General features: G+C 42.1%; 1 protein-coding gene across 1 annotated transcript in view; it reads left to right on the top strand.

Annotated features, from left to right (window-relative positions):
• JHY (junctional cadherin complex regulator) overlaps window positions 1–26,954 on the top strand; it is a 47,833-nt gene that overhangs the window by 5,694 nt on the left and 15,185 nt on the right. Inside the window, exons 3-4 of the mRNA XM_060787709.2 lie at window positions 3,069–3,540; window positions 24,693–25,363. Of these exons, the coding sequence (XP_060643692.2) occupies window positions 3,069–3,540; window positions 24,693–25,363 (1,143 nt within the window). The remainder of the gene's footprint in view (window positions 1–3,068; window positions 3,541–24,692; window positions 25,364–26,954) is intronic.

Genomic DNA, 26,954 nt, shown 5'->3' with positions numbered 1-26,954 from the left:
AAGCAAATAATAAAACATCAAGCAAACAATTTAACTCATTTGTTTGAAGATTTAAGCCCAAATAAAGGACTTTGTTGAACTTATTTTGAGCCTCAATAAAACTTTGTGTTGGGAAATCTAAGGGGGCCTTCAGCTGAGGCATCCCGGCATCCCGTTGGGCATACAGAAGGCACATCCTGTAAACAGACATTATTACAGGCCCAGCGTGTGACAGCATAACCACACTCCAAACTGCCTCTCTGTCTTCTTCTCTTTTTCTGAGCATCTGCACAGCTCAAGTCTGAAAAAAAATGTAACAGTATCCAAAAGTCCCAGGCTCAGCCATCTCCCCAGGCATAGCTCAACCAAACAGCTTGATGTATCTTATTTTACAGTTGACACGCACACACACTAACTGATTTCTTACATGCTCCAATAAAAACATCTTAAGAGTCATAAGAAATTTGGCTACTAGAAGTGTAATCTTCCTGTCTATTAGTTTTGGTATTTTAGTTTGTTTTTTGAAGTTTGCTTCTCTCTTGTAATGGCTTGGAAACCCACACTGCCCTCCTTTTATTTCTGAGTAAAGTTCTGATTTTCCTCCTTTTGGCCAGACAATGCCAACCAACCGCTTGTAAGAGGTTACATGGGCAGAGTAGGGAACGAATAGCTATAAATGGACACAAGCTCCATTGATTTCTAGTAAGCACTCTGCAGCTTTCGAGAGGTTTTTAAATGTAGCTGGAAAAAGCTACCGTTTGGGAAAGCGCCAATGGAATAGCTGTCCCTTTTCATTCAATAACTGCATAAATGGAAGAGTTATGTATTCTCTTTTCTATATATACACATATAATCCAGAGTGGTTGTTTTGTCTTCCTCGCTCGCTTGGAGCGGTGCATTAATTCCCCCGGCCCTGCGCATGCCGGAATTGGATTTGTTGCGTTTGCCGGAGCGTTGAGGCCGCATCAATGCGAAATAATTGTTTGTTTAAAAGGATTAAATTAAGCCTGAATTAAAAAACGATAAACACATTCCGTTTAATGGTCCCCTTTCGGAGCGCAACGTGGCGAAAAGAAAAGAGGGCTAAATTTATTAATAGTGCACTTTGGTTTGCCTCTTCGATGGGCAAAGTGGCTGGTTATTGACCATTTTTTTTCAAAAATTATCATTAGTATTTCAAAAGGGAAAGGATTTTAATTGTACAGGAAACACGCTCTGGTTTTAGCGGAGGGAGGTGGGCGGGATTCTATTCTAACCGAGCGCCACGCTTTTCATTCAATGGAAATTTGATTTTATGTACTTTCACATTATCACAGTATGTACTCAAATGGAGTCCATTAACAGTGACAAGTATACCATATGCCTAGGAGTCTCGCTGTGTGCCTCTGCTACAGAACCAAGGATTTAAAGGGGAACCCCTATTCGGTGGACAAAGGGGGAGTGGGCCCCTATTTCCTTGCAGTTGCTTTGGAGATGGAGTTGTCTGTCATCCCCATATGGATTCATGGGGTTGACCCACACATTGTGCCTTGCACTTGGGTTTCCATGCAATGTGTCTCTCCCAGGATCGCATCCTGCTGTTTCAAGCCATAGCATTGTTTCCAGTTCATTGTGACCTGTTTCTGGCACTTCAGAATAGCTCTTCTGCATGCATATCAGCCAGATTACTAACTGGGGCGGCATACAGGGAGCATACCACCTCCCTGCTATGCCAGCTCCACTGGTTGCCAGTCCATCTCCGAGCACAATTCAAAGTGCTGGTTTTGACCTATAAAGCTCGATACCAGTGGTTCTCAACCTTCCTAATGCCGTGACCCCTTAATGCAGTTCCTCATAGGGCTGGGCAACCACGGAAAAATTTGTTTCTAAACTCGATTCGTTTTTAGGGGGGTTTTGCGTTTCGATTTTAAAAAGAATTCCGAAATTTTCCTTAAAAAAAGTTCAAAATTTACGAAATTTCGGAAATTACGAAACAATTACGAAACAATTACGAATCGATTCGTTAATGGCGGACGCGTTCGCGCAATACGCTAAAAAAACCTCCAAATGGGACAGGGGGAACTTCTGAAGCTTCCCTCTCCCTCTGTTGTTGATTGTTGGTGTGATAATTATATATTTTTTTCACTGATAAAACAAACAACAACTATAAAACTTGCACCAGACATGCGGAAATAATAACGAAACGATTTCGAAACGATTTCGAAACGATTTCGAAACGAATTGAAAAATTCGTTTCGTTTTTTAGTTGCTCCTGAATGGTTCAATATCGCTTCGTTATCAAAAAAAATAACGAATTAATAACGAATTACAAAATTAACGAACGAAACCGCCCAGCCCTAGTTCCTCATGTTGTGGTGACCCCCCCCCCCCCAACCAAATTTGGCACAATTACCCGATACACCCAAATTTGAATTCTGGTGGAGTTGGGGGGGGGGGGGTTGGTTTTGTCATTTGGGAGTTGTAGGTAAAGGTTTTCCCCTGACATTATGTCCAGTCATGTCTGACTCTGGGGTGTGGTGCTCATCTCCATTTCTAAGCCGAAAAGCCAGGGTTGTCCATAGACACCTCCAAGGTCATATGGCCAGCATGACTGCATGGAGCGCCGTTACCTTCCAGAGAGGAACCTATTGATCTACTCACATGTGAGTAAAGAAGATATGTTATTTTTAACCATGTTTACTTTCTGTCGCTTGAGAGCATGATATAGAAACAAAATATTTTATGGGAGAATAGACGATGCTCCATGCAGTTATGCCGGCCACATGACCTTGGAGGTGTCTATGGACAATGCCGGCTCTTCGGCTTAGAAATTGAGATGAGCACCAACCCCCTGAGTCTGATTCAACTGGACTTAATGTCAGGGGACAATATTTACCTTTACCTTTAGATGTTTTTGGGCATGGAAAAGAACACTTCTGAAACTCTGCTGTTTTGTGCATTGGCATATTCTCTGTTCCTAAGCGATCAGAGACAACCAGGCTATCACTCAATTGAAACAATTGAAAACCAAATGCCTTGCATAAGTACATGTAGTTATATACCTCTGAACTCTTAACGTTTTTTTTCCCCTTTGTTCCTTTTTTTCCTAGCAAAGAGGGAATGGTAGACCAATACTCCGAATTGCGTTACAATCCCAACTGGAGGAATAACAAAGAGGAGAACAGCTTGGCTGAGTTAGACCACTCGCACACGACAGATGAAGAAGGCTCACCCAGTCCTTCTCAGCTCAGGTTTTTGCACCCAAATAACCAACTACAGGACCGTCCTCAAACTTTTCCCTCTAATTTAGATAGTGACAGCTCAGATTCTCATGAGCATGCTACGAGTGCCAGGGAAGAATCTTATGGACTATTTAATAAAGCAGAAGTGGTTGTTCGCCATTACCGCCGCAATCCTAGTACACACAGTGACAGCTTTTCTTCCCAAGTTAAAGAGTGTCAACACAGGCCTGAAAAAAACTTTATAGAAAAGAACAAACACACTTTGGGAGTGTCAAAACAAGCGTCCAATTCCTACCTTCTCCTCCATGGTAAAAAGCAAAGGGAAAACCACCAGAGACAGGTAAGTGGAATATTCCTATTTAATCTAATATCTAATCACAGTTGTAAACTACACAGTAGAATTAATGTAGTTTGATACCACTTTAACTGGCACAATGCTATGGAATCTTAGGAGGCTGTAGTTTTACAAGGTCTCTAGCCTTCACTGTGAAAGAGTGATGGTGCCTCTCCAAACTACACATCCCATGGTTTGATAGCATTGAGCCTTAGCAGTTAAAGTGATTTCAAACTGCATTCATTCTACAGTGTAGATACACCCATATCTGTGGTGTAATGTAAAATAAACCACGTGTTGTTCACGTTTGATCAGCCCATACACTGCCTTGCCAGAGAAAGAAAATATGCCATGCAGATGAACAATAAAGAACTAGTAGCTCAGAACAACATATGTACAATGTGATTCAAATTCCAGAAATCTATAGGCTTGAGCTACAGCAGTTAGAGTGGGCTCATTCATTCTGCAATGTAGATTCACCCACATCACAAATTATTATTATTATTATTATTATTATTATTATTATTATTATTACTATTATTTATTTATTTATTTATTATTTGCCTCCCCTTGTGATTCAAGGTAGGGTACAGCACGGTTAAAACAACGAGATTTAACACAAGACTGAATCCGTATAACAGGATACATACAGGGTTGCTGTGAGTTTTCTAGGCTATATGGCCATGTTCCAAAATCATTCTCTTCTGACGTTTCGCCCACATCTATGGCAAGCATCCTCAGCCATGCAGGAGCAATTAAAAATCAAAACGATTTTTTCAATTTATTTCGTAATTGTTTCGTAATTGTTACGAAATCATTTCAAAATTGTTTCGTTATTCCGTATGTCTGGTGCAAGTTTTATAGTTGTTGTTTGTTTTATCAGTGATAAAAAATAAATTATCACACCAACAGTCAACAACAGAGGGAGAGGGAAGCTTCAGAAGTTCCCCCTGCCCATTTGGAGTTTTTTTTAGCGTATTGCGCAATCGCGTCTGCCATTAATGAATCAATTCAAAAATTACAAAATTTCGTAAATAACGAAAAAATTTTAAAGAAAAATTCGGAATTCTTTTAAAAAACGAAACGCAATGGACCCCCTAAAAACGAAACGAGTTTAGAAACAAATTTTTCCGTTGTTACCCAGGCCTAGTGGTTGTATATATGTAGTTGTGTGCATGTGTTGTAATGTATTTTTTTTTGGCTTTTTAAGTATCATCTGCTGTGTTTTTCAGTGTTTTTATGAGTGATGGTCACTTGTTGGCCTGATAGGTGTATTCTGTCCAAATTTGGTGTCAATTCATCCAGTGGTCTTTGAGTTATGTTAATCCCACAAACGAACATTACAGTTTTATTTATATAGATTTAAAATGGTCTTTCTTTGTCCATGTGGATACACTCCTTCAGCAACTCATGAAGCGAGAGCATCTTCAAAACTCTCTCTCTTGCTTATCTCTTCTTCTATGTACCTGCATAACTCAAGCCTGAACAAAAATGTAACATTATCCAAATGTCCCAGACTCAGCCATCTCCCCAGGCATTGCCTGACCAATCAGCTTCATGCATCCTATTTTACAGTTGACACACACACAGTCACAGATTCCTTGCATGCTCCAACAATACCTACATAGAACAAGCTGGGAGTAGAGCAAACTCTACCGCTTTAAACTGCAGGTCACCTTTTGATGGCTCCCATAGGTTTATTTTTATTTCTTTTACTAGCCGTCCTCTGCCACACGTTACTATGGCCCAGTCTGGTGATCTGAAAAATAAAGTTATGAGAAGGTTTTGGTTTCTAAAATATGTAATGTCTTGATGCTTGTGGGTAAACAGTATTTCTTGCTGTTTCTTTGCCAGTGTTGATGTGGAGAGTGTCTGGTTTGCCTACTCTGGAACATGCAACATATCATTGTCCTTCTTTAAGGGTCCCTTTCAAATATATGATACTATATCTGTCATATACATGTGTGTGTGTGTGTGTGAATCATATCTACCTATCTATATCTATGGCTGGATGACTTTTTGTCAGGAAGGCTTTGGTTATGCTGTCTTGCCCTTCTGAAGGGAATTGGATAGGATGACCTTAAGTATGGGGGAAGTTTGCTCCAGTTCTGTCGTTGGTGGGGTTCAGAATGCTCTTTGATTGTAGGTGAACTATAAATCCTAGTAACTACAACTCCCAAATGTCAAGGTCTATTTTCCCCAAACTCCATCTGTGTTAATATTTGGGCATATGGAATATTTGTGCCAAGTTTGGTCCAGATTCATTATTGTTTGAGTTCACGGTGCTCTCTAGGTGTAGGTGAACTACAATTCCCAAACTCAAGGTCAATGCCCACCAAACCCTTCCTAGTCTTTTCTGTTGGTCATGGGAGTTCTGTGGGCCATGTTTGGTTCAATTTCATCATTGGTTGAGTTCAGCATGCTATTTGATTGTAAGTAAACTATAAATCCCAACAACTACAACTCAAATGGCAAAAATCTTTTCTTTTTTTTTTCTTTTTTTTTGAGTGGTGGTTACTCCTTGGGTTAGTAAGTGTCTTGTGGCCAAATTTGGCAGCAGTTCGCCCAGTGTAACGAACATTACATTTTTATTTATATAGATTGTTGTATTATTCTTACAATATGTTGAATGAATACTACTTCTGTCAAATAACAAAACACTTAATACAAAGGCTTATGCACACTAGAGGGCAGCAGTTGATTTACAGTACAATTGGATTATAGTTTTATGTTTCTTTCCTTGGCAGCTATACTGGGAGAAATATAGGCTCTGCATTGGGTGAGATCTATGGATGTTTGGGGTTTTCAGACACATATAATATATGCTGATCTATGATATGATTTCCACTGCAGCATTCAAAATGCATGTCATGTATTTTGCTGTAAATGGGATTCTTTCCTTGAAAACAAATATTGGAATTCATGACCTGAATTCTGTGTTAGTTCCTGATTAGAGTCAACTGCAGCATAAAGTCACACTTAGAATAAACTCCTTAAAATCACTGAGGCTTCAGTTACTCATTACTACATGATGATTCTGTATTGAATGATGGCAAAGTGGTGTCAAACTGAATTAATTCTGCAGTGTAGATGCACCTTTGCATCCTGTTGATTTCAGTGGCATAATAATAATAATAATAATAATAATAATAATGTGATCCAATACAACAGCCAGCAGAGTGATCCTGTCTGCTGTGGACTCATCTTGTTGTGTTTCTAATAATAATAATAATAATAATGATGATGATGATGATGATGATAAATCACACAGTCCTAGACACTTGGGAAGGGTCCGGCGTGGGATCCAGTACAACAGCCAGCAGAGTGATCCTGTCTGCTGTGGACTCATCTTGTTGTGTTTCTAATAATAATAATAATAATAATAATAATAATAATAATAATAATAATAATAATAAATCACACAGTTCTAGACACTTGGGAAGGGTCCGGCGTGGGATCCAGTACAACAGCCAGCAGAGTGTCTGCTGTGGACTCATCTTGTTGTGTTTCAAATAATAATAATAATTATTATTTATTTATTTATTTATTTATTTATATTCCGCTCTATCTCCCCAAAAGGGACTCAGGGCGGATTCCAAACATACAAGGCAAACATTCAATGCCCGAATACAACCACCATACTAACAAAATTTAAACAACCCAACATATAAATACAAATTCTAACTTAACAAACTAAAATTAAATAAAAAGTACAGCCTGTTATAACAGACATAAGACAAAACACCAAACATCAAATGGAAACAATAATTTCCCATTTCTTTTGGGGCAATTCGATTAATCATTGCTCAAGATATATATTGAGCTGGTGGGGTGAGCAGGGCACGGATAACAACAACAACAACAACAACAACAACAACAACAACACTTCATTTATATTCTTCTCTATCTCCCCAAAGGGACTCAGGTTGGATTCCAAACATAAAAGGCAAACATTCAATGCCCGAATACAACTGGAACCTATCTAGTGTATTTCATATATCAGTCTTTTAGAGTTCCAGAAACTGAAGAGGATAGATACAGAGAGATACCAGCGCTGTCTCCAAGCAAATCTGTGACTCATTTCCTCTCAACCCGCTGCTATTCTCAGCACAAGCCTCTTCCCCTCAAACCATGAGCTCAGACAAATAGTAAGGATAACAATGATTGGTTTAATAGTACCGTACATCCCAATAACTGGGTTAGTCAAGCTTATTGCAAAGTATAGCCAGCCCTCTGTATCCACTGATTCTGTATATAACCATTCACAAATTATATAAAGACAGCCTTGGTCCTGCCATTTTGTATAAGGGATTAGCTGTACCCCCCATGCGTTGCTGTGGCCAACCTTCCCTCCCTCTTCCTCTCCTTCTTTCTTTCTCTCCTTCCTTCCCTTTTTTTCTTTCCTTCCCTCCTTTCTCTTCCTCTTCCCTCCCTCCCCATTTCTTTCCCTTTTCCCCCTTTCTTCCTTCTCTAACTATTCTTGGTCTGCAACTCCCAGCAGTCCTCCTGATTATCTATCTATCTATCTATCTATCTATCTCTGGAGGACTGCTGGAAGTTGCACTCAAGGAATAGGAAATTGGAAATATGCAGGGATTGGGATGCTCTCAAAGAAATCCAAGGAGAAGAAAGCTTGCATCTTGGAAACAGTACATTTGGATCATCCTCCTTTCCTAAAGGACCTGCTCTAGGGGATGCTGGGAGCTGTAGTCCAGAAGAGAGTGTGAATATGCTATTGTGTGTTTTGTTTGGGGGGGGGGGTCAGTTTTGCACATGCGCTGTAGCATCTTTTTGCTTTTTTTGGCTTTTTAATTCTCTTCCACTATGTTTTTCAGTGTTTTTATGAGTGATGGTCACTCGTTAGCCTGATAGGTTTATTGTGTCCAAATTTGGTGTCAATTCGCCCAGTGGTTTTTTAGTTATGTTAATCCCACAAAAGAACATTACATTTTTATTTATATAAATGCCATTGTATTATATCACAGTATATAATGGGATTAGAATCAAAGAATCCCAGAGTTGGAAAAAACCTCAAGGTTCAACCAGTCCAATCCTATTCTGCCAAGAAGCAGGAAAATCACATTCAAAGCACTCCCAACAGATGGCCATCCAGCCTCTGCTTTGAAGAAGGAGCTTCCACCACACTCTAGGGCAGAGAGAGAGTTCCACTGCTGAACAGATCTCTCACACAGTTAGGAAGTTCAGGATCTCCTTTCCTGTAGTTTGAAGCCATTGTACCGCGTCCTGGTCTCCAGGGCAGCAGGAAACAAGCCTGCTCCCTCCTCCCTATGACTTTTCCTCACATATTAATACATGGCCTGCATCATGTCTCCTCTCAGTCTTCTCTTCTGCAGGCTAAACATGCCCAGCTCTTTAAGCCACTCTTCATAGGGCTTGTTCTTTAAACCCTTGATCATTTGATTTGCTGTCCTCTGGACACATTCCAGCTTAGAGTCAATTGCGGTGCCCAGAATTGGACACAGTATTCCAGGTGTGATCTGACCAAGGCAGAATAGAGAGGTAGCATGACTTCCCTGGGTCTAGACACTAGACTCTTATTGTTAAAATCCCATTGGCTTTTTTAGCCACTGCATGACATTCCTGGCTCATGTTCACCTTCCTCCGCACATGCCTTCTAACCCTTGGTCTAAATCATTAATTAAGATGTGGAACAGAACCGGGCTCAGGACGGAACCCTGCTGATGGCACTCCACTTTTCACTTCTGTCCTGGATGAAGAAGAAGCATGGATTGTGGTATCCATGGCAGTCCATTGTATACAATGAAAGCAATGCAATTTTCTCTGGAACCAAACCCCAGTGGATAGATAGCGAGGAACGCTGAATCAATGCACAACGCAGTGACCTTGAGGAATGGCTGGAAATGGTGAAACAGGGGAGCACTGCATGAAATGACTCTTCTGCATGAAATGACTCTTGACTTACCCATGGATCATGTCAAAATCCATACTTTTATTTTTATTTATTTATTTTTTATTTTTTATTTACAGTATTTATATTCCGCCCTTCTCACCCCGCAGGGGACTCAGGGCGGATTACAATGCACATGGCAAACATTCAATGCCATTAGACATACAACATCTATAGACAGACACAGAGACAATTTAACATTCCAGCTTTCCGACTTCATGAGGGTATGCTCGGTTCTGGCCACAGGGGGAGCTGCTGCTTCACCGTCCACTTGTGGCACTGAGTCCTTGATAGTGTACTTCCTCATTCTTCTGCATGCTGCTGGAAGGTTTTATGGTGTTGTAAATTAGTTAAATTAGCCTCCTCACATAAAGCGGTACCTAAATTTCCTACTTGACAGATGCAACTGTCTTTTGGACTGCATTGCTAGACTATTAATGGTCGGGAGCTTACTCCAACCCGGGCTGGCTTTGAACTCATGACCTCTTGGTCAGTAGTGATTTAATGCAGCTGGCTACTAACTAGCTGCGCCACAGTCCCCAAACCTTCCCTTGATTGATACACAAAGTCGACTTGTACATGAGTATATAGGGCACCAAGATGTACATCACTCCAAATGTCTACTGAAATACTGTGATATCTGCAAAGCAACCCAAAAACGAGGCATCTCAGAACATTTTGGAGGCTATATAAATGTGAATTATTACTATGGTTGTTGCTTCCCCAATTTGGTGATTAAATGTGTATACACTCCTGCGCTGGGCTGTACAAATCCAGGCCGATTCCCTAATTCATATCCAATTTTCGAAAGCATCGACTTCTTTTGCGGCGCTGCCTAAGAACCCAGTGATGAGTTTCTTTGAGAGGAGAAAGAGAGAGAAGAAACGGGGGCCTATCTTGCTCAGCTGTCCTCCGGGCGGGTTGCTTTTCCTCCCTCCGAGCCCCTTACTTCAAAGCGAGGGACATAATGTACAATTTTTTAATGGCTCTAGACCAAGGCACTCAGGCTCTCGGTGCACTGTGCCTTACCTCCGTGTAAACACCTAATCAAGATTGCCTGCGCTCCAACAATAGCCGCCAAATGCAATTCGAGAACCACGAGCCTTTGAAGTCCTCCCTGCAAAGGCCGGTTTCCTCGTCCGGGATAATGACATGTCGTGATTGCTGTCTTTGTTGTATCTTTTCAACAGAGAAGCAATTACGGGCCTCAATTTAACAGAATAGACATTACACAGCTTATGATGCTCAAAATGCAATTTCATTTGATCATTTTCTCAATTTGATTGGCATTAATAGAACAGTTCGCTCAGAAAAAGAGAGAAAGAGAGAGAAAAGCAGGTCGAAGTTGTGTCCTGCTCCTCTTTCAAAGAGATAATGCAGAAGTATGCTCTACCTGCCAGGCAGTGGACCAGATGTGGCATCTCTACCCAAAACATTTTGCTTTCTCCCATGGAAAATCTGCCCATTTCCTCTTGTTTTGGAAGTCCAGACCTTAGGGTGTCTTCCTAATATTTTCATAGTTCCATAGAGACTGATAGACTCAGGCATTAATTATTATTTGTGATCAATGTGATTCAGCAGGAAGCTATTATATGAGTCAAAGACCCCCTAAAAGATATGGTTCTGAATCTCACTATGTTTCATATTGGATGGGTCGCCTCCTGTTTTGCGGTTTTTTGCTCAGTTGCTTCCGACGCTGTGTCCTCATGGACCAGCCCATATCAAAGCTCCCTGTTGGCTGTGGCCATCCCCAGCTTTTCAGGTTCAAACCAGTCACCCATCTTGTCCTTGGTCAGCCCCTCTTCCTTTTTCCTTCCACTTTCCCCAGCATCATTCTCTTCTCCAAGCTTTCCTGTCTTCTCATGATGTGGCCAAAGTACTTCATCTTTGCCTCTAATACCCTTCCCTCCAGTGAGCAATTGGGCTTTATTTCCTGGATTATGAACTGATTGATAACTGACAAATAGAGGGAGAAAACATAGAGGCAGTGACAAACTTTGTATTTCTAGGTGCGAAGATTACTTCAGATGCAGACTGCAGCCAGGAAATCAGAAGATGTTTACTTCTTGGGAGGAGAGCAATGACCAATCTTAATAAAATAGTGAGGAGTAGATACATCACACTGGCAACGAAGATCCACATAGTTATCTATTTATCGTGTCAAGAGCAAACCAAACAGTTGTGTTGCATTTTTAAACAAACAAACATGCATACAAAACACAAAGTGTTGTGAGTCAGCATTCTGACACAATACCTACTACTAGTAGTAGGAGAAGAAGAAGGAGTGATGCAGAAACAGAGGAGAATCAGCGCCAGCTGAAACGCATTCGTGACATCTTTCTGGCTCCCAGTGATGAAGAAGACTTTGCAGGATTCAGGCCAGAGGAGGCTATGGAAGCAGATTACAGGGGAGTGAAGAGAGTGGCTAGTGATTCTGGCAGTGAGAGTGACACTATGTCTAAGAGGCTTAGAGACACAGCAGATAACTCCAGTGATAGTGAGGATGAGTTGGAGGAGGCTGTAGACTGGACTCTGGTTCAGAACATTAGAGACATTTGCAATCAAGCAACATCAAGTGATGATTTTGAAGGTTTTAGGGATAATGGGAATGAGAGTACTGATTGGCAGGATCAGGCACTAGATCAAAGGTGGCAGGCTTGGCGTGGTGTAGATGCTTCAGCTGCGGGAGCAGAATCAGATGCAAGCAATGAATCTCATTCTTCTGATAGTGAATAAAATGAGCACTCTGTGACCTATTCCTTTGCAGATGACAAAGTGTTGTTTCGTGTTGTTCTCTGCCTAATCTTGTTTTGGATTCCCAGTATCCTGTTTTCCCTGCCGTGCCTCGGACCTTGGAACCTTTGCTCGTGAGTGTACATCTGGCTTCTTGACCCTTGGAACTGACTGACTACACGTTTGCCTACTGGATTTTGCTCCATGCCTTGCAACCCTTAAAGACTGTTTGTTTTGTATTCTACTCCTAGTTCATCGTATCTCCTGTTATTTCTTGGCTGCAATTCAAGCCTGCTTATCTAGCATTTTGTGTTCCTGTTTGAAAACATCCTTTGAACTGTTTGCACTGACTTTTAAAGTGCCTTATTAAGTTTGTTTTGCATTAAAATACTACTATTTTGCACCTCAACTGCTGTTTAAGACATTCTGTGTTCTGTGGGTCACGACACAAAGTTTGCAAGCTTGGTAGTTGATTAAATGTCCTTTGACCAGTAGCTGGCCACTTGGAGTGCCTCTGGTGTTGCTTCAAGAAGGTCCTCCGTTGTGCATGTAGCAGGGCTCAGGTTGCATTGCAGCAGATGGTAGGTAGTTTGCTCTTCTCCGCACTCGCATGTCGTGAATTCCACTTTGTAGCCTCATTTCTTAAGGTTGGCTCTGCATCTCGTGGTGCCAGAGCATAGTCAGTTCAGTGCCTTCCAAGTCGTCCAGTTTTCTGTGTGCCCAGGGGGGAGTCTCTCATTTGGTATCAGCCATTGGTTGAGGTTCTGGGCCTGAGCCTGCCACTTTTGGACTCTTGCTTGCTGAGGTGTTCTACAGCGAGTGTCTGTAGATCTTAGAAAACTATTTCTTGATTTAAGTCATTAACATGCTGGCTGATACCCAAACAGGGGATGAGCGGGGGATGTCATTGCCTTGGTCCTTTCACTATTGGCTGCTACTTCCCAGCAGATGTCAGGTGGTGCAATACTGGCTAAAGCGACCAGAAGAATCCACATAGTTAAAGCAATGGTATTCCCCATAGTTACCTATGAATGCGAGAGCTGGACCATAAGGAAAGCTGAGCGAAGGAAGAGAGACGCTTTGGAACTGTAGTGTTTGCTGGAGGAAAATTCCGAGAATGCCTTGGACCACAAGAAGATCCAACCAGTCCATACTTCAGGAAATAATGCCCGGCTGCTCACTGGAAGGAAGGACATTAGAGGCAAAGATGAAGTATTTTGGCCACATCATGAGAAGACAGGAAAGCTTAGGGAAGACAATGAGGCTGGGGAAAATGGAAGGAAAAAAGAAGAGGGGCCGACCAAGGGCAAGATGGTTGGATGGTATCCTTGAAGTGACTGACTTGACTTTGAAGGAGCTGGGGGTGGTGACGGCTAACAGGGAGCTCTGGTGTGGGCAGATCCATGAGTTCATGAAGAGTCGGTAGTGACTGAACGAATAAACAACAACAACATAGACTAGTTTGATCTTCTCATGGTCCAAGGCACTCTCAGAATTTTCCTCCAGCACCACAGTTCAAAAGCGTCTCTCTTCCTTTGCTTCCTTCTGGTCCAGCTCTCGCATCCATAGGTTACTATAGGGAATACCATTGCTTTAACTATGTGGATCTTCATTGCCAGTGTGATGTCTCTACTCTTCACTATTTTATTGAGATTGCTCCTTGCTCTCCTCCCAAGAAGTAAATGTCTTCTGGTCTCCTGGCTGCAGTCTGCATCTGTGGTAATCTTCATGCATAGAAAAACAAAGGCTGTCACTGCCTCCACGTTTTCTCCCTCAACCATAAATTGGCATCCCAATCCTCACTATGCAGAATCCAAATGGGATCAAGGTCACCATGAGTACTGGATTGTTTATTTTGGGACCACCATATTTTTGTCACCAAAAATTATCTAGCTCCCTGAGTTGTTCCTCATAAGACTTGGTTTCCAGACCTTTGATTAACCTTTGTCACTCCGATCAGAGTTTTTGGAGCCACCTAATGAGATTAACCAGGGATTTTATTTCATGAGAGCCAGTGTTTACTATAACATCAAAACTCATGGCAGAGGACAAGGGCAATGAAGCAAATCTCTTATCTCTTGCAAACTGCAATTCCTCTCCATTTTGAGTTGGATATTCTTGCAGGCGGTCTGGAAAATTGTTTTGTGCTTCTAGCTGTTAAGGAGACAGACTAAGGCAGCAAAGGTAAAACCATAACAGTTTTTTTTCCTGAGAGGAAAATTATAATTTGTATACAAACCCACTTGGTTCCTCTAGGTGGTCGGATCGCTGCTTGGTTCCAGCTCATGGAGCTACGGTCACATAAAAGTTGTTCTACATACAAACATTAATCACTAGAGAAAAGGTCTGGCTAACAAGTTATCGTCTTGGCACCAGGACGCCAAGATTCCCCAGTGCTAAAGCTTTCACTAAAACATTCTGCTCTATATGTGACTTAATACCTACCATTAAGCAGTTACTCTGAGTGCATACACTCTGTCGCAAACGCAAGTGTTGCTAACAAAGGCGCCCTGGTGAGACTGGAGGATGAAATGGAGGAGCTCAGCGCAGGCAAAGATTAAATGGATTAAGAGGGGCATTGTGCCTTAGCTTTGGGGAGCCCATGTCTCACCTCATGAGGAGTGGCACCTGAGGCCTTAACTGGCAGTGGACGAAGCTTTGAGTTTTTAAAAGCCCAGAGTATTTCAGATATGGTGGGTCCTTTCAGATAGCATGAGAAACTATTCCTAGCTGGTGGAGCCTGGGAATTGTAAACCCAAAATGGAAGTGTATCGGTCTCTAGAGCAGGCATGAGCAAGCTTAGGCCCTCCAGATGTTTTGGACTCTAACTCCCACAATCCCTAACTTTTTGGGGGGGGGATGGCAATCGTAACCTTTTTGAAAAGGAAAAATGATGTCCTATCCTTTTGGCAAATATGAATATCCAGGAACATCTGGAGACCACTTTGTGAAAACCACTAGTCAAGGAAAGGCATGACCTTGTTAGAAGTCAACCTTCGATCAAGTGATCTTCACAAGCATTCGTGTAATGGCACACAGGAAGTCAGATCTGGCCATGGTGGTCCACGCTCTTGTTACATCCCAGTTGGATTACTGCAACGCACTCTATGTGGGGTTGCCTTTGAAGACTGCTCGGAAACTTCAACTAGTCCAGCGAGAAGCAGCCAGATTGCTCACCAGAGCGGTGTACAGGGAGCATACCACCCCCCTGTTACATCAGCTCCACTGGCCGCCAATTCCGAGCACAATTCAAAGTGCTGGTTTTGACCTACAAAACCCTATACGGTTCCGGCCCAGTGTATTTGTCCAAACGGATCTCCCTCTACATCCCATCTCAAAATTTAAGGTCGTCTGGGGAGGCCCTGCTCTCGACCCCGCCACTATCGCAAGTGAGGCTGGCGGGGACGAGGAGCAGGGCCTTCTCAGTGGTGGCCCCTCACCTGTGGAACTCACTCCCCGGGGAGATTAGATCAGCGATTTCCCTTTTGGCGTTCAGGAAAAAATTGAAGACCTGGATATGGGACCAAGCTTTTGGACATTCTGGCAGCTAAGGGAAGATCTGACGATAAACATGGGCGAATGGAATGGAATGGATATACGGAACTCTGAACACTAAGCATGAGATTGTTTTGCTAGTTTATTATGTATTAATGTTTTTAACCTGTTAATTGTTTAAATCGTTTTTATGTATTGTTGTTTAATTGATTCAGGCATCGAATTGTGCCTTTGTTTGTAAGCCACCCTGAGTCCCCCCTCGGGGGTGAGAAGGGCGGGGTAGAAGTAATTGAAATAAAGAAATAACAGGTAACTCAGCTGTTAAACTGACAAACTGTCTTTGAACTGCCAGGGACAAAGACATGCCATTGCATAAAAATATATTTGGCTAGCAGAGTTTTAAAATGTTTCTTTGAAGTTGAAATTGCAGTTGCCCAAAAACATATACTCTCCTTTGAAACCTCTTAGTTTAAAATATGCACTCGGAGATTTTAAAAAAACCAGTCTTCTTTGAAAAATAACATATCATGTTTACTCACAAACATATTGTATTAATTCACCATACAGGTCAATTTCTTATTAAAATTCAGTCATAGATAGGATGTAGTTTCTCTGTTTTTGAAGACACAGCGCATCATTCCTAATCAGTAGTCCAAAGTCTTTAAGTATACATCTTATGAAAGTCCAAACTGTATAATTGTACTTTCTGCTTCTCAAAGCAAATATATAGCAAACTGTTCTTGCATAAGTCCAAAATGACATCTGCTTCCATTGAAGTCCAAAAGCATACTGGTACCATTGAAGTCCAAAAACATACTGATAACAAAACGAAGTCTTGAATCTGAACAGGCTCAGTGCAATCATACGTTTGTATCCCCTCCCACACCAAAGACACCAATCAAATTGGCAAATCAACATATTCATATAATAAGGGAAGGTAAAGGTTTCCCCTTGACATTAAATCTTGTCGTGTCTGACTCGGGGGGGGGGGGGTGCTCATCTCCATTTCTAAGCTGAAGAGCCAGCGTTGTCCGTAGACACCTCCAAAGTCATGTGGCCAGCATGACTGCATGGAGTACCGCTACCTTCCCACCGAAGCAGTACCTATTGATCTACTCACATTTGCATGTTTTCGAACTGCTAGGTTGGCAGAAGGTGGGGCTAACAGGGGGAGCTCACTTTGCTCCCCGGATTCAAACCGCCAACATTTTGCTCAGCAAGTTTAGCAGCTCAATGGTTTAACTAGCTGTACCACCTATACATACAAATAGTGAAGGGATAGAAGGTTGTTATTTCTAACACTAACAGCATACCGTTGAGGTACAAAACATCTGAAGAGCCAAAGTCAGCCAATGCCTAGTCTAGAAAGACGTCTTAGTCTCAGTTCGGATTATTTTAGATAGCATGGATCATTTCAGAAAGCTTGACCATGTAGTTGGGAGGATTCTGGGAGCAAAAATGGGACTTTTATTAGACTCTGGAGAGACATCTTAGCCCCAGTTGAGGCCTTGACTCACATGGTTGCTTCTTCACATGGTGGAGGGGCAAATGCATACCTTCCCATCCACTGCATCCCTAAAGTAATATCCAACTTGGGTATGCAAGGGCCAAATTGTGCCGTTATTTCATTATCAAAGCAAACAATGGAAGAAGATCTGCAAATCTGACTTCTCCGGTAAAAGTGTTTACTTAGGGGGGCATTAATTGACGCAGAATGGTAATAAGAAGTGCAATGAGGTAGCACAAGTCAACCCTTGATTTCCCTGAGATACATTTGGAAAAGGAAAACGATAATCTGCTTTGTCGAGCTTTCACCAGTGGGTTTAGACATCAACCTAATTAAAGAAGGCTTAGTCGATTCATCATAAGAGTCATAGTCAATTATCGATGGATTAAACTTGCAGAGTTCTTTCTCCTTTTTCTTTCCGTTCTTTGTCACACTTTGTCACACTTTTAAAAATCCATTTAATTTTTGGCCAGCATCCTCCTTCAGCAACTCGGTTAAGTATACTAAACTAAGTAATGTCCCACAAAAAAAAACCTGATGGAAATGTCTTTCACCTGGACTCTGATCACAAGCAAAATGGACTTCTTTCTCATGCAGCAGATGACTCTTAAAGTATGAGGGTTGAACGAAAAGTAATGCCTCCACCTTCGTTACTTGGGTTTGGATGGGAATATCTATATAAATAAAAATGTAATGTTCATTTGTGGGATTAACAGAACTCTAAAACCACTGGACGAATTGACACCAATTTTGGACACAGGACATCTAACAACCCAATATATGTCCTTCACTAAAAAAAAAAGATTTTGTCATTTGGGAGTTGTAGTTGCTGGGATTTATAGTTCACCTACAGTCAAAGAGCATTCTGAACCCTACCAATGATGGAATTGAACCAAACTTGGCACACAGTTCTCCCATGACCAAAAGAAAATACTGGAAGGGTTTGGTGGGTAGTGTCCTTTGGTTTTGGAGTTATAGTTCACCTACATCCAGAGAGCACTCTGGACTCAAACAATGATGGATCTGGACCAAACTCTACGCAAATACTCAATATGCCCAAATGTGAACACTGGTGAAGTTTGGGGAAAATAGAATCTTGACATTTGGGAGTTGTAGTTGCTGGGATTTGTAGTTCACCTACAATCACAGAGCATTCTGAATCCCACCAATGATAGAATTGGGCCAAACCTCCCACACAGAACCCCATGACCATCAGAGTGTGGCAGGGGACAGCTAGTTTTTAATAAATCAAATGCAGAAATAATCCTGAGAATGTGCTCTTTAACTACCACTATTCACTTTTCCACATAATCACCAGACAATTGGATACATTTCTGCCAAAGATGAACACGTTTTCTGAAGCTGTAACGGAAGAAGTTGACACTCTGTTTCCGCAACCAACGTCAGCATCCTGGGTACCTATCATGCACAGATCTTCCGATAGCCAAGTAAAGAAATAATGTGATCCACACGTTCTTGTGAAATGCCGATTATGCTTGAAATTTCTCTCAGAGTGATACGACCATCATCCTGAATCAATCTGTCAACCCTTTGCTTGTGAAATTCAGTGGTTGCTGTCACAGGACATCCAACTTTTTGTTTGTCATGCAAGTCAGATGTTCCCACCTCAACATCTTTAAACTTATTCGCTCAATGATGCACAGTACTCACATCAACACAATCACCATAAGCAGCTTGCATTCTCTGATGAATCTCCTTTGGGGTGACATCTTCTGCATCTCCTATCTTTGTGATCGCATCTCCCTCTATGAACCGGCGCAAACTTTAAGATCTTCCGGAGAGGTCCTCCTTTCGCTCCCACCACCGTCACAAGCACGGTTGGTGGGGATGAGAGAGAGGGCCTTCTCGGTGGTGGCCCCCCACCTCTGGAACACGGTTCCAAGGGAAATAAGACAGGCCCCATCCCTCCCCTCCTTTCGTAAGAGCTTGAAGACCTGGTAGTTTCAACAAGCCTTTGAGAATGACTAGTTCTAGCTCAGCCCTACACATTGTTGAATATGGCCTTATTCTTCCTACCTATCTAGCCCGGTCACTTCCTCTAATAGGCCCTGGAAATTAGCAACCACAGAGCCAGACATGCTATAGCTGTTGCCTGTTATAACACTGTACTCAATTCCTGGGCCCCTCATACTTTGTGTTTGCACTAGCCTCGGCCCAGGCCTTTTAAATGCTTTGAACAGGCAGGATTATTTTTAATATATGTTATTGTGATAATTTTTATGCTTATGTTGTCAATTTTATGTTTATGTTGTTTACTCTGTTTGCACTAGTTTGCTTTGGTGATGTTAGGGTTATTAAAGAAGGTTATTATAATGATTTAATCAGAGTTGGGCAGAGTCTTAAATTACAGTTTTATGTAAATGTTCAAAAACATTTAACCTACTGATGCCTCAATGTAATTTCATGGGTATATATTTTTAATTTAAAATTTCCCAGTAGCTGCTGCATTTCCCACCCTCGGCTTATACTTGAGTTAATACGTTTTCCAGTTTTTTATGGTAAAATTAGGTACCTCGGCTTATATTCTACTCAAGCATATATGGGTATCTACCTCTCTGCCTTTTGTGATGCTGTCCACCTAAGACTATATACTATAGAGGAGCCTACCTGTCTAGTGTATTTTTAAGATCCAGTCTAGAACAACTGATTAATACAAGAAGTTTTTGTTATTATTTTTAAAGGGAATCTAAGAATCTTCTGAAAATGAAGTATATTTTCCCCTGGTATTTGTTCTAGGGTTGTTGAGACCTTAGATGTTCAGTTTGTAGCCACAATGTGTTCCCTTCAAATAAAATCCAATCTACTTCCTTTACTGAAATACTCATTTTCTATTTGTGACGTACATAACTAAAAGGAGTTGATAATCTCACAAGCATTCCCTTTTAGTCCCTGCATTATATCATACAGATGGAAAAATGTGGAACATTGTTTGCCAACTATTTATGTAGCATTGACCTATATACAGTGGTTAAAACTAGTATACATGGTACTTGAACTTCAAAAGGAAAGGCTTATGGCTTTATTTTCTCATCAACTGCATCAAAATTATGAGCAAAATAAGCATTCCTGACCATCTATGATGGCATCTCAGAATCTCAAGGTTGGTTGGTGGTGATAATTTTTCAAATGTATCATAAACTCTATGGCCACATTTTGAGATTTGAGCCAACAATAGTTGCTTCTATTTGGTGTTCCAAAGTGACGGGGCGTTCAGTACTCCAACTTTGCTTCCAATTTAAAACTAAAGACTTTATCCTTGGAGTTTCATATAGTCTCCAGAACCATCTCAAGATACTTACCTCATCCACAAGGTTTGTGAATCTTTCTCTCGTTTCTATTTGGAGTCACCTTCATTTAGATGGTCCACATTCCAGCTCATAGCTATGATTGAGGGTGAGTCTTCAGAATATATTCATATTTTTCTTATGTATCTCTTTCATGGTTTATTTACAACTATTCATACAACCTGAGAGACTTTGCTCTGCCCAAAGTCACCCAATTTATTTATTTTTTATCATGTCAGGAGCAGACCATACAGTTGTATTGCATTTTATAACAAACAAACAAACAAAACACAAAGTTTGCAAGCTTGGTAGTTGATTAAATGTCCTTTGACCAGTATCTGGCCACTTGGAGTGCCTCTGGTGTTGTTGCAAGGAGTCCTCCATTGTTCATGTAGCAGGGCTCAGGTTGCATTGCAGCAGATGGTCTGTAGTTTGCTCTTCTCCGCACTCGCATGTCATGGATTCCGCTTTGTAGCCCCATTTCTTAAGGTTGGCTCTGCATCTCGTGGTGCCAGAGCACAGTCTGCTCAGCGCCCTCCAAGTCGCCCAGTCTTCTGTGTGCCCAGGGGGGAGTCTCTCATTTGGTATCAGCCATTGATTAAGGTTCTGGGTTTGAGCCTGCCACTTTTGGACTCTCGCTTGCTGGGGTGTTCAAGCGAGTGTCTCTGTAGAACTTAGAAAACAATTTCTTGATTTAAGTTGTTGACGTGCTGGCTGATACCCAAACAGGGATGAGCTGGGGATGTCCCTGCCTTGGTCCTTTCACTATTGGTTACTACTTCCCGGCAAATGTCAGGTGGTGGGTGCAATACTGGCTAAATAGTGTAATTTCTCCAGTGATGTAGGGTGCAGACACCCCATGATAATGCAGCATGTCTCATTAAGAGCCACGTGCACTGTTTTAGCGTGGTGAGATGTGTTCCACACTGGGCATGAATACTCAGCAGCAGAGTAGCATAGCACAAGGGCAGATGTCTTCACTGTATCTGCTTTCGTATCTGTTTCTAGCACCCACTTTTTGCTTGATATTCAGGCAGTGCTTCTTGTAGGTCAGAACGCAGTCCAGAGTGACTCCCAGGTATTTGGGTGTGCAGCAATGCTCCCGTGGGATTCCTTCCCAGGTGATCCTCAGAGCTCAGGATGCTTGTCTGTTCTTAAGGTGAAAAGCACATGTCTGTGTTTTAGATTGATTAGGGATCAGCTGGTTTTCCGTGTAATAGGCAGTAAGAGTGCTTAGAGCAGGGGTCCTCAAACTTTTTAAACAGAGGACCAGGTCATAGTCCCCAAAATTGTTGGAGTGCTGGATTATAATTTGAAAAAACATGAATGAATTCCTATGCACACTGCACATATCTTATTTGTAGTGCAAATTTTTTTAAAAACAATACACTAATTAAAATGAAGGACAATTTTAACAAATGTAAACTTATTAGTATTTCAGTGGGATGTGTGGGCCTGCTTTTGGCTGATGAGATAGAAGTGTTGTTGTTGTGTAGTTTCAAACTTAGGTTGACCCTGAGTGAGGGGTGGGTAAATGACCTTAGAGGGCCGCATCCAGCCTCTGGGCCTTAGTTTGAGGACCCCTGGCTTAGAGCTTCGGAGAGCTTCTGTTCAACCATCTCAAAACTCCCTGCTTGAGCAGTAATGGCACGATCATCAGCATAGATGAAGCTCTCCGTCCCTTCTGGCAGTGGCTGGTCATTTGTGTAAATGTTGAACATAGATGGAGCAAGTACATTCCCCTGAGGCAGGCTGTTCTTCTGTTTCCGCCATCTGCTTCTTTGGCCCTGGAAATCAACATAAAAGCTCCTGTTTTGTAGCAGGTTTCCTATGAGGCAGGTGAAATGGTAATCCTTTGTAGTATTATACATTTTACTCAGGAGAGGAGGCGGTGGTTTACGGTATCATAAGCAGGTCTATGAAGACAGCTCGTGTGATCTGCTGCCTTTCAAAGCCATCTTCTATGTGCTGAGTCAGGTTCAGCACTTGCGATGTGCAGCTTTTGCCCTTCCTGAAGCCAGCTTGCTGTGGAATCAGACATGGGTCTATTTTTTCCATAATTCTATGCAAAATAAGTCTCTCCGGAACTTTGTAAAGGTGACACAACAGGGAGATTGATCTATAGCTTTTTGAATCATTACAGTCTTCGCCTGCCTTCAAGATGGCTATGACTCTTGCTTTCCCCCAGATTTTGGGGATCTGACAGGATGCAGTGCAGTCACCCAATGAAGGTCATGGTTGAACAGAGATTATTTGGCCCTAACCCAAATCTCTCCACTAGACTGTACTACAGACCTTACCCCCTCATGCATTCCACTTCCATACAAGGGAACTGTGAGCTGTGGAAGCCATAGCACTGGACAAATATATGCATGGTGCTTCAATATGGCTGCTGCTAAAAAGGTGTTCACCAACGTGTGATGGTCCTTGCATGCAGAGTCAGACAGGGTGCTGGAAGGCATGGTTGGCCGATGCTTCAGCCTCAGTTTTTTGGGTGGTTTGATGTTCTCGCATGACTTGTTCTACAACTGGGATTGTCCAGTTGTATGCCCTCTGAGCCCACAGTTCCCTTGTATGGCAGTTGTCCACCTCTTCAGAAAGCTCTTCAGAAACCTTCATCCCTTCTGCCAGTGCAAGCTCACCGGGCAACTCCATTAGCTCTACCTCACAGGGCGGTTTCCAAGTAACATCACCAAAGCATACAGCGTAAACAACATAAACATAAAATTAACAATATAAGCATAAAAATTATCACAATAACACATATATTAAAAACTAGCCATCCCCTGCCACGCGTTGCTGTGGCCCACTCTGGTGGTCATAGGGGTTCTGTGTGGGAGATTTGGCCCAATTCTATTGTTGGTAGGGTTCAGAATGCTCTGTGATTGTAGGTGAACTACAAATCCCAGCAACTACAACTCCCAAATGTCAAGATTCTATTTTCCCCAAACTCCACTAGTGTTCACCTTTGGGCATATTGAGTATTCGTGTAGAGTTTGGTCCAGATCCATCATTGTTTGAGTCCAGAGTGCTCTCTGGATGTAGGTGAACTACAACTCCAAAACTCAAGGTCAGTGTCCACTAAACCCTTCCAGTATTTTTCTGTTGGACGTGGGAGTTCAGTGTGCCAAGTTTGGTTCAGTTCCATCATTGATGGGGTTCAGAATGCTCTTTGATTGTAGGTGAACTATAAATCCAAGCAACTACAACTCCCAAATGACAAAATCAATTTTTTTTAGTGAAGGACATACATTGGGTTGTTAGGTGTCTTGTGTCCAAATTTGGTGTCAATTCATCCAGTGGTTTTTGATTTCTGTTAATCCCACAAACGAACATTACATTTTTATTTATATAGATAATCCTGCCTGTTCAAAGCATTTAAAACACCCGAACCGAGGCTAGTGCAAACTCAAAGTATGAGGGGCCCAGGAATTGTGTACAGTGTTATAACAGGCAACAGCTATAGCATGTCTGGTTCTGTGGTTGCTCATTTCCATGGCCTATTAGAGGAAGTGACTGGGGTAGATAGGTAGGAACAATAAGGCCATATTCAACAATGGGTAGGGCTGAGTTAGAACTAGTCATTCTCAAAGGCTTGTTGAAACCACCAGGTCTTCAAGCTCTTATGAAAGGAGGGGAGGGATGGGGCCTGTCTTATTTCCCTTGGAAGAGCGTTCAAGAGGCGAGGGGCCACCACCGAGAAGGCCCTCTCTCTCTTCCCCACCAACCATACTTGTGACGGTGGTGGGAGCAAAAGGAGGGCCTCCCCGGAAGATCTTAGAGTTAGTACCACAGAAAATGTCAGAATTCATGTGGTATAATATTTATAGTGTTAGGTGAGGACTGGTGAAATACAGAATCAAATGTCTACATGAAGTTCTCACTGTATTACCTTGAGTCAGTTGTTATCTCTCAATATCTTATATTTCGCAGCTTGTTGAGAGGATAAAGTTGGAATGGTGAAGGAAACCAGACAGATATACCACTCCAAGGTCTTTAGGGAAAACAGTGGAAAATATTCAATTAAAACTGAAATAAATACACATTTGATTTTCATTGTAGTTCCAAGTGAAGCGCATAAGGCTTGTTCTTTTCTTAGTCTTCATTCCATGCCAGTGTATTCAGAATATACCCATCTACAATGGGTAGAAAGCTTAAGTTTCACAATGAATTCGTTTGTTCCTTTCAGCCTCGCCTGCATAAAATGCCTGAGATGGACACAACAAACTTGAGCCAAGATGGATCCTTAGAAGACAACTCCTTAAGCAGGATCCCTGCCCAGCATCCATTGGAAGACCGAGTAGAACTAAGAGGACAGCGTGGCAGATGTCACAATGTGGTAGAATTTGAGAACGCTCTCCCAGATTCCAGCTCTGATAGAGAATTGTTGCATCAGATTTTCTACCCAGATCCATCTGTTACATCTCACTGCGCTTCCAGTGCAGATAACTCCAGTTGGGAAAGCCCCTTTCCTACGGACCCATCCTGCAGTGTTCAACAGAGGGGCAAGCCACGTTCCATGAATTTAGCCTTTGCTAGGAATCCTCATCAGCCAAGTTCATACCAAAACTTTCCAGGGATTCATTCAGCAAATACTGGAGAGGGGGAGAAGAAAGAGACCCTACATGCTCCTGAAAATCCTTCTGGGCCTGGCTACCGAGACCCATATAGGCGTACTGTTTCTGAGCCTCGGTCTTTCGCTAGACATGGCAAGCGTCAGAACTTCCTAGGGCACAGAGGTCTCTCGTCTACGTATCATTCTGGCCTCCAACAGCCAGTAAACAAACAAGCTTCAACTTGGGATCCAAATCAGATTCATACAAAGAAAACCCCAAGCAACTATGTTTCTAGTCACTCGGGGTAAGAACGCAGTTTGATTAAATTAAGGCAGATAATACTATATAACACAATATTTGTTCCTGGGTTATAAATGTCATTTCCTAATTGGTTCTCTCATAAAAACATGGGGAATGTTTATTAAACTGCAAAAACTTTGTTTTTGCAGGACATCCTGCAGCATATTTTGGTATAGATTTTCAATGAGTATCTCATCGAGTCTCAACCAATTCAACATAGGTTGTTGTAGGTTTTTTCAGACTATATGGCCATGTTCTAGAGGCATTCTCTCCTGACATTTCGCCTGCATCCATGGCAAGCATCCTCAGAGGTATGCTCACTACCTCTGAGGATGCTTGCCATAGATGGAGGCGAAACGTCAGGAGAGAATGCCTCTAAAACGTGGCCATATATCCCAAAAAAAACCTACAACAACCCAGTGATTCTGGCCATGAAAGCCTTTGACAATACATTCAATTCAACATAGTTTGTGGCAGTCACAAAAACAAAGTTTCCGGAGTAAAACAACTACTTTCAAAATAAGTACTACACAATTAAACAGGAAATAAGACTTTGGAACCAGGAACAGAAAGGTTTTCACACTTTGTTACTTACTTACTTACTTAGTCGATCCCTCGTAGTCTGAGGATGATGGTCTTCCAAGTGTGGTATCCTGGGGGTGGGTCCGTAGGTGACTGTGGAGCCCTATTCTTGAACTGCATCTTCTCCCACAGTGAGGGCATTGGGTTCCAGGTGGAAGGCGGTCCCAGTCGGGGTTGGCTTGACGCTCCTTCCTCTTGACACATTTCTCTCTTTCACCCTCCATTTGTGCCTCTTCAAATTCTGCAGCACTGATGGTCACAGCTGACCCCTAACTGGAGTGCTCACAGGCCAGGGCTTCCCAGTTCTCAGTGTCTATGCCAGAGTTTTTAAGGTTGGCTTTGAGCCCATCTTTAAATCTCTTTTCCTGTTCTCCAACATTCCGTTTTCCATTCTTGAGTTCGGAGTAGAGCAACTGCTTTGGGAGACGGTGGTCGGGCATCCGGACAACGTGGCCAGTCCAGCAGAGTTGATGACGGAGTACCATCACATCAATGCTGGTCGTCTTTACTTCTTCCAGCACACTGACATTTCTCTGCTTGAGATTTGCAGGATTTTTCGGAGGCAACTCCTGATGGAATCATTCCGGGAGTTGTATGTGATGTTTGTAGACAGTCCACGTCTCTCAGGCGTATATCGGGGTTGAGAGGACAATAACTTTATAAACAAACACCTTGGTATCCCTACGGATATCTCGGTCCTCAAACACTCTGCTTCATTCGGAAAAATGCTGCACTTGCGGAGCTCAGGCGGTGTTTGTTACACAGTGTAATTATAATGCAAGCAGGTGATATATTCACACCCAGATTAAAGTCTTTTAATCACTCCCCCAATTTATGTCCTCCAAATAGATTGAATCTCAGCTGTGAGATTCTGGAGGTAATTGTGGACTTCCTGGTGTTATTGGAAATGTGGGCTCTCCGTGATATCTCACCATTGATTGTGCTCACCCAGCCTGCTGGGGGTTATAGTAAACACATCTGGAAAACTACAGTTGTCCCCTCTACCTTAATTC

The sequence above is a fragment of the Anolis sagrei genome, chromosome 7, assembly GCF_037176765.1.
Source record: "Anolis sagrei isolate rAnoSag1 chromosome 7, rAnoSag1.mat, whole genome shotgun sequence".
NCBI classification, from domain to species: Eukaryota; Metazoa; Chordata; class Lepidosauria; order Squamata; family Dactyloidae; genus Anolis; species Anolis sagrei.
The sequence above is the reverse complement of the archived record's forward strand: the minus strand, read 5'-3'. Positions and strand labels throughout refer to the sequence as shown.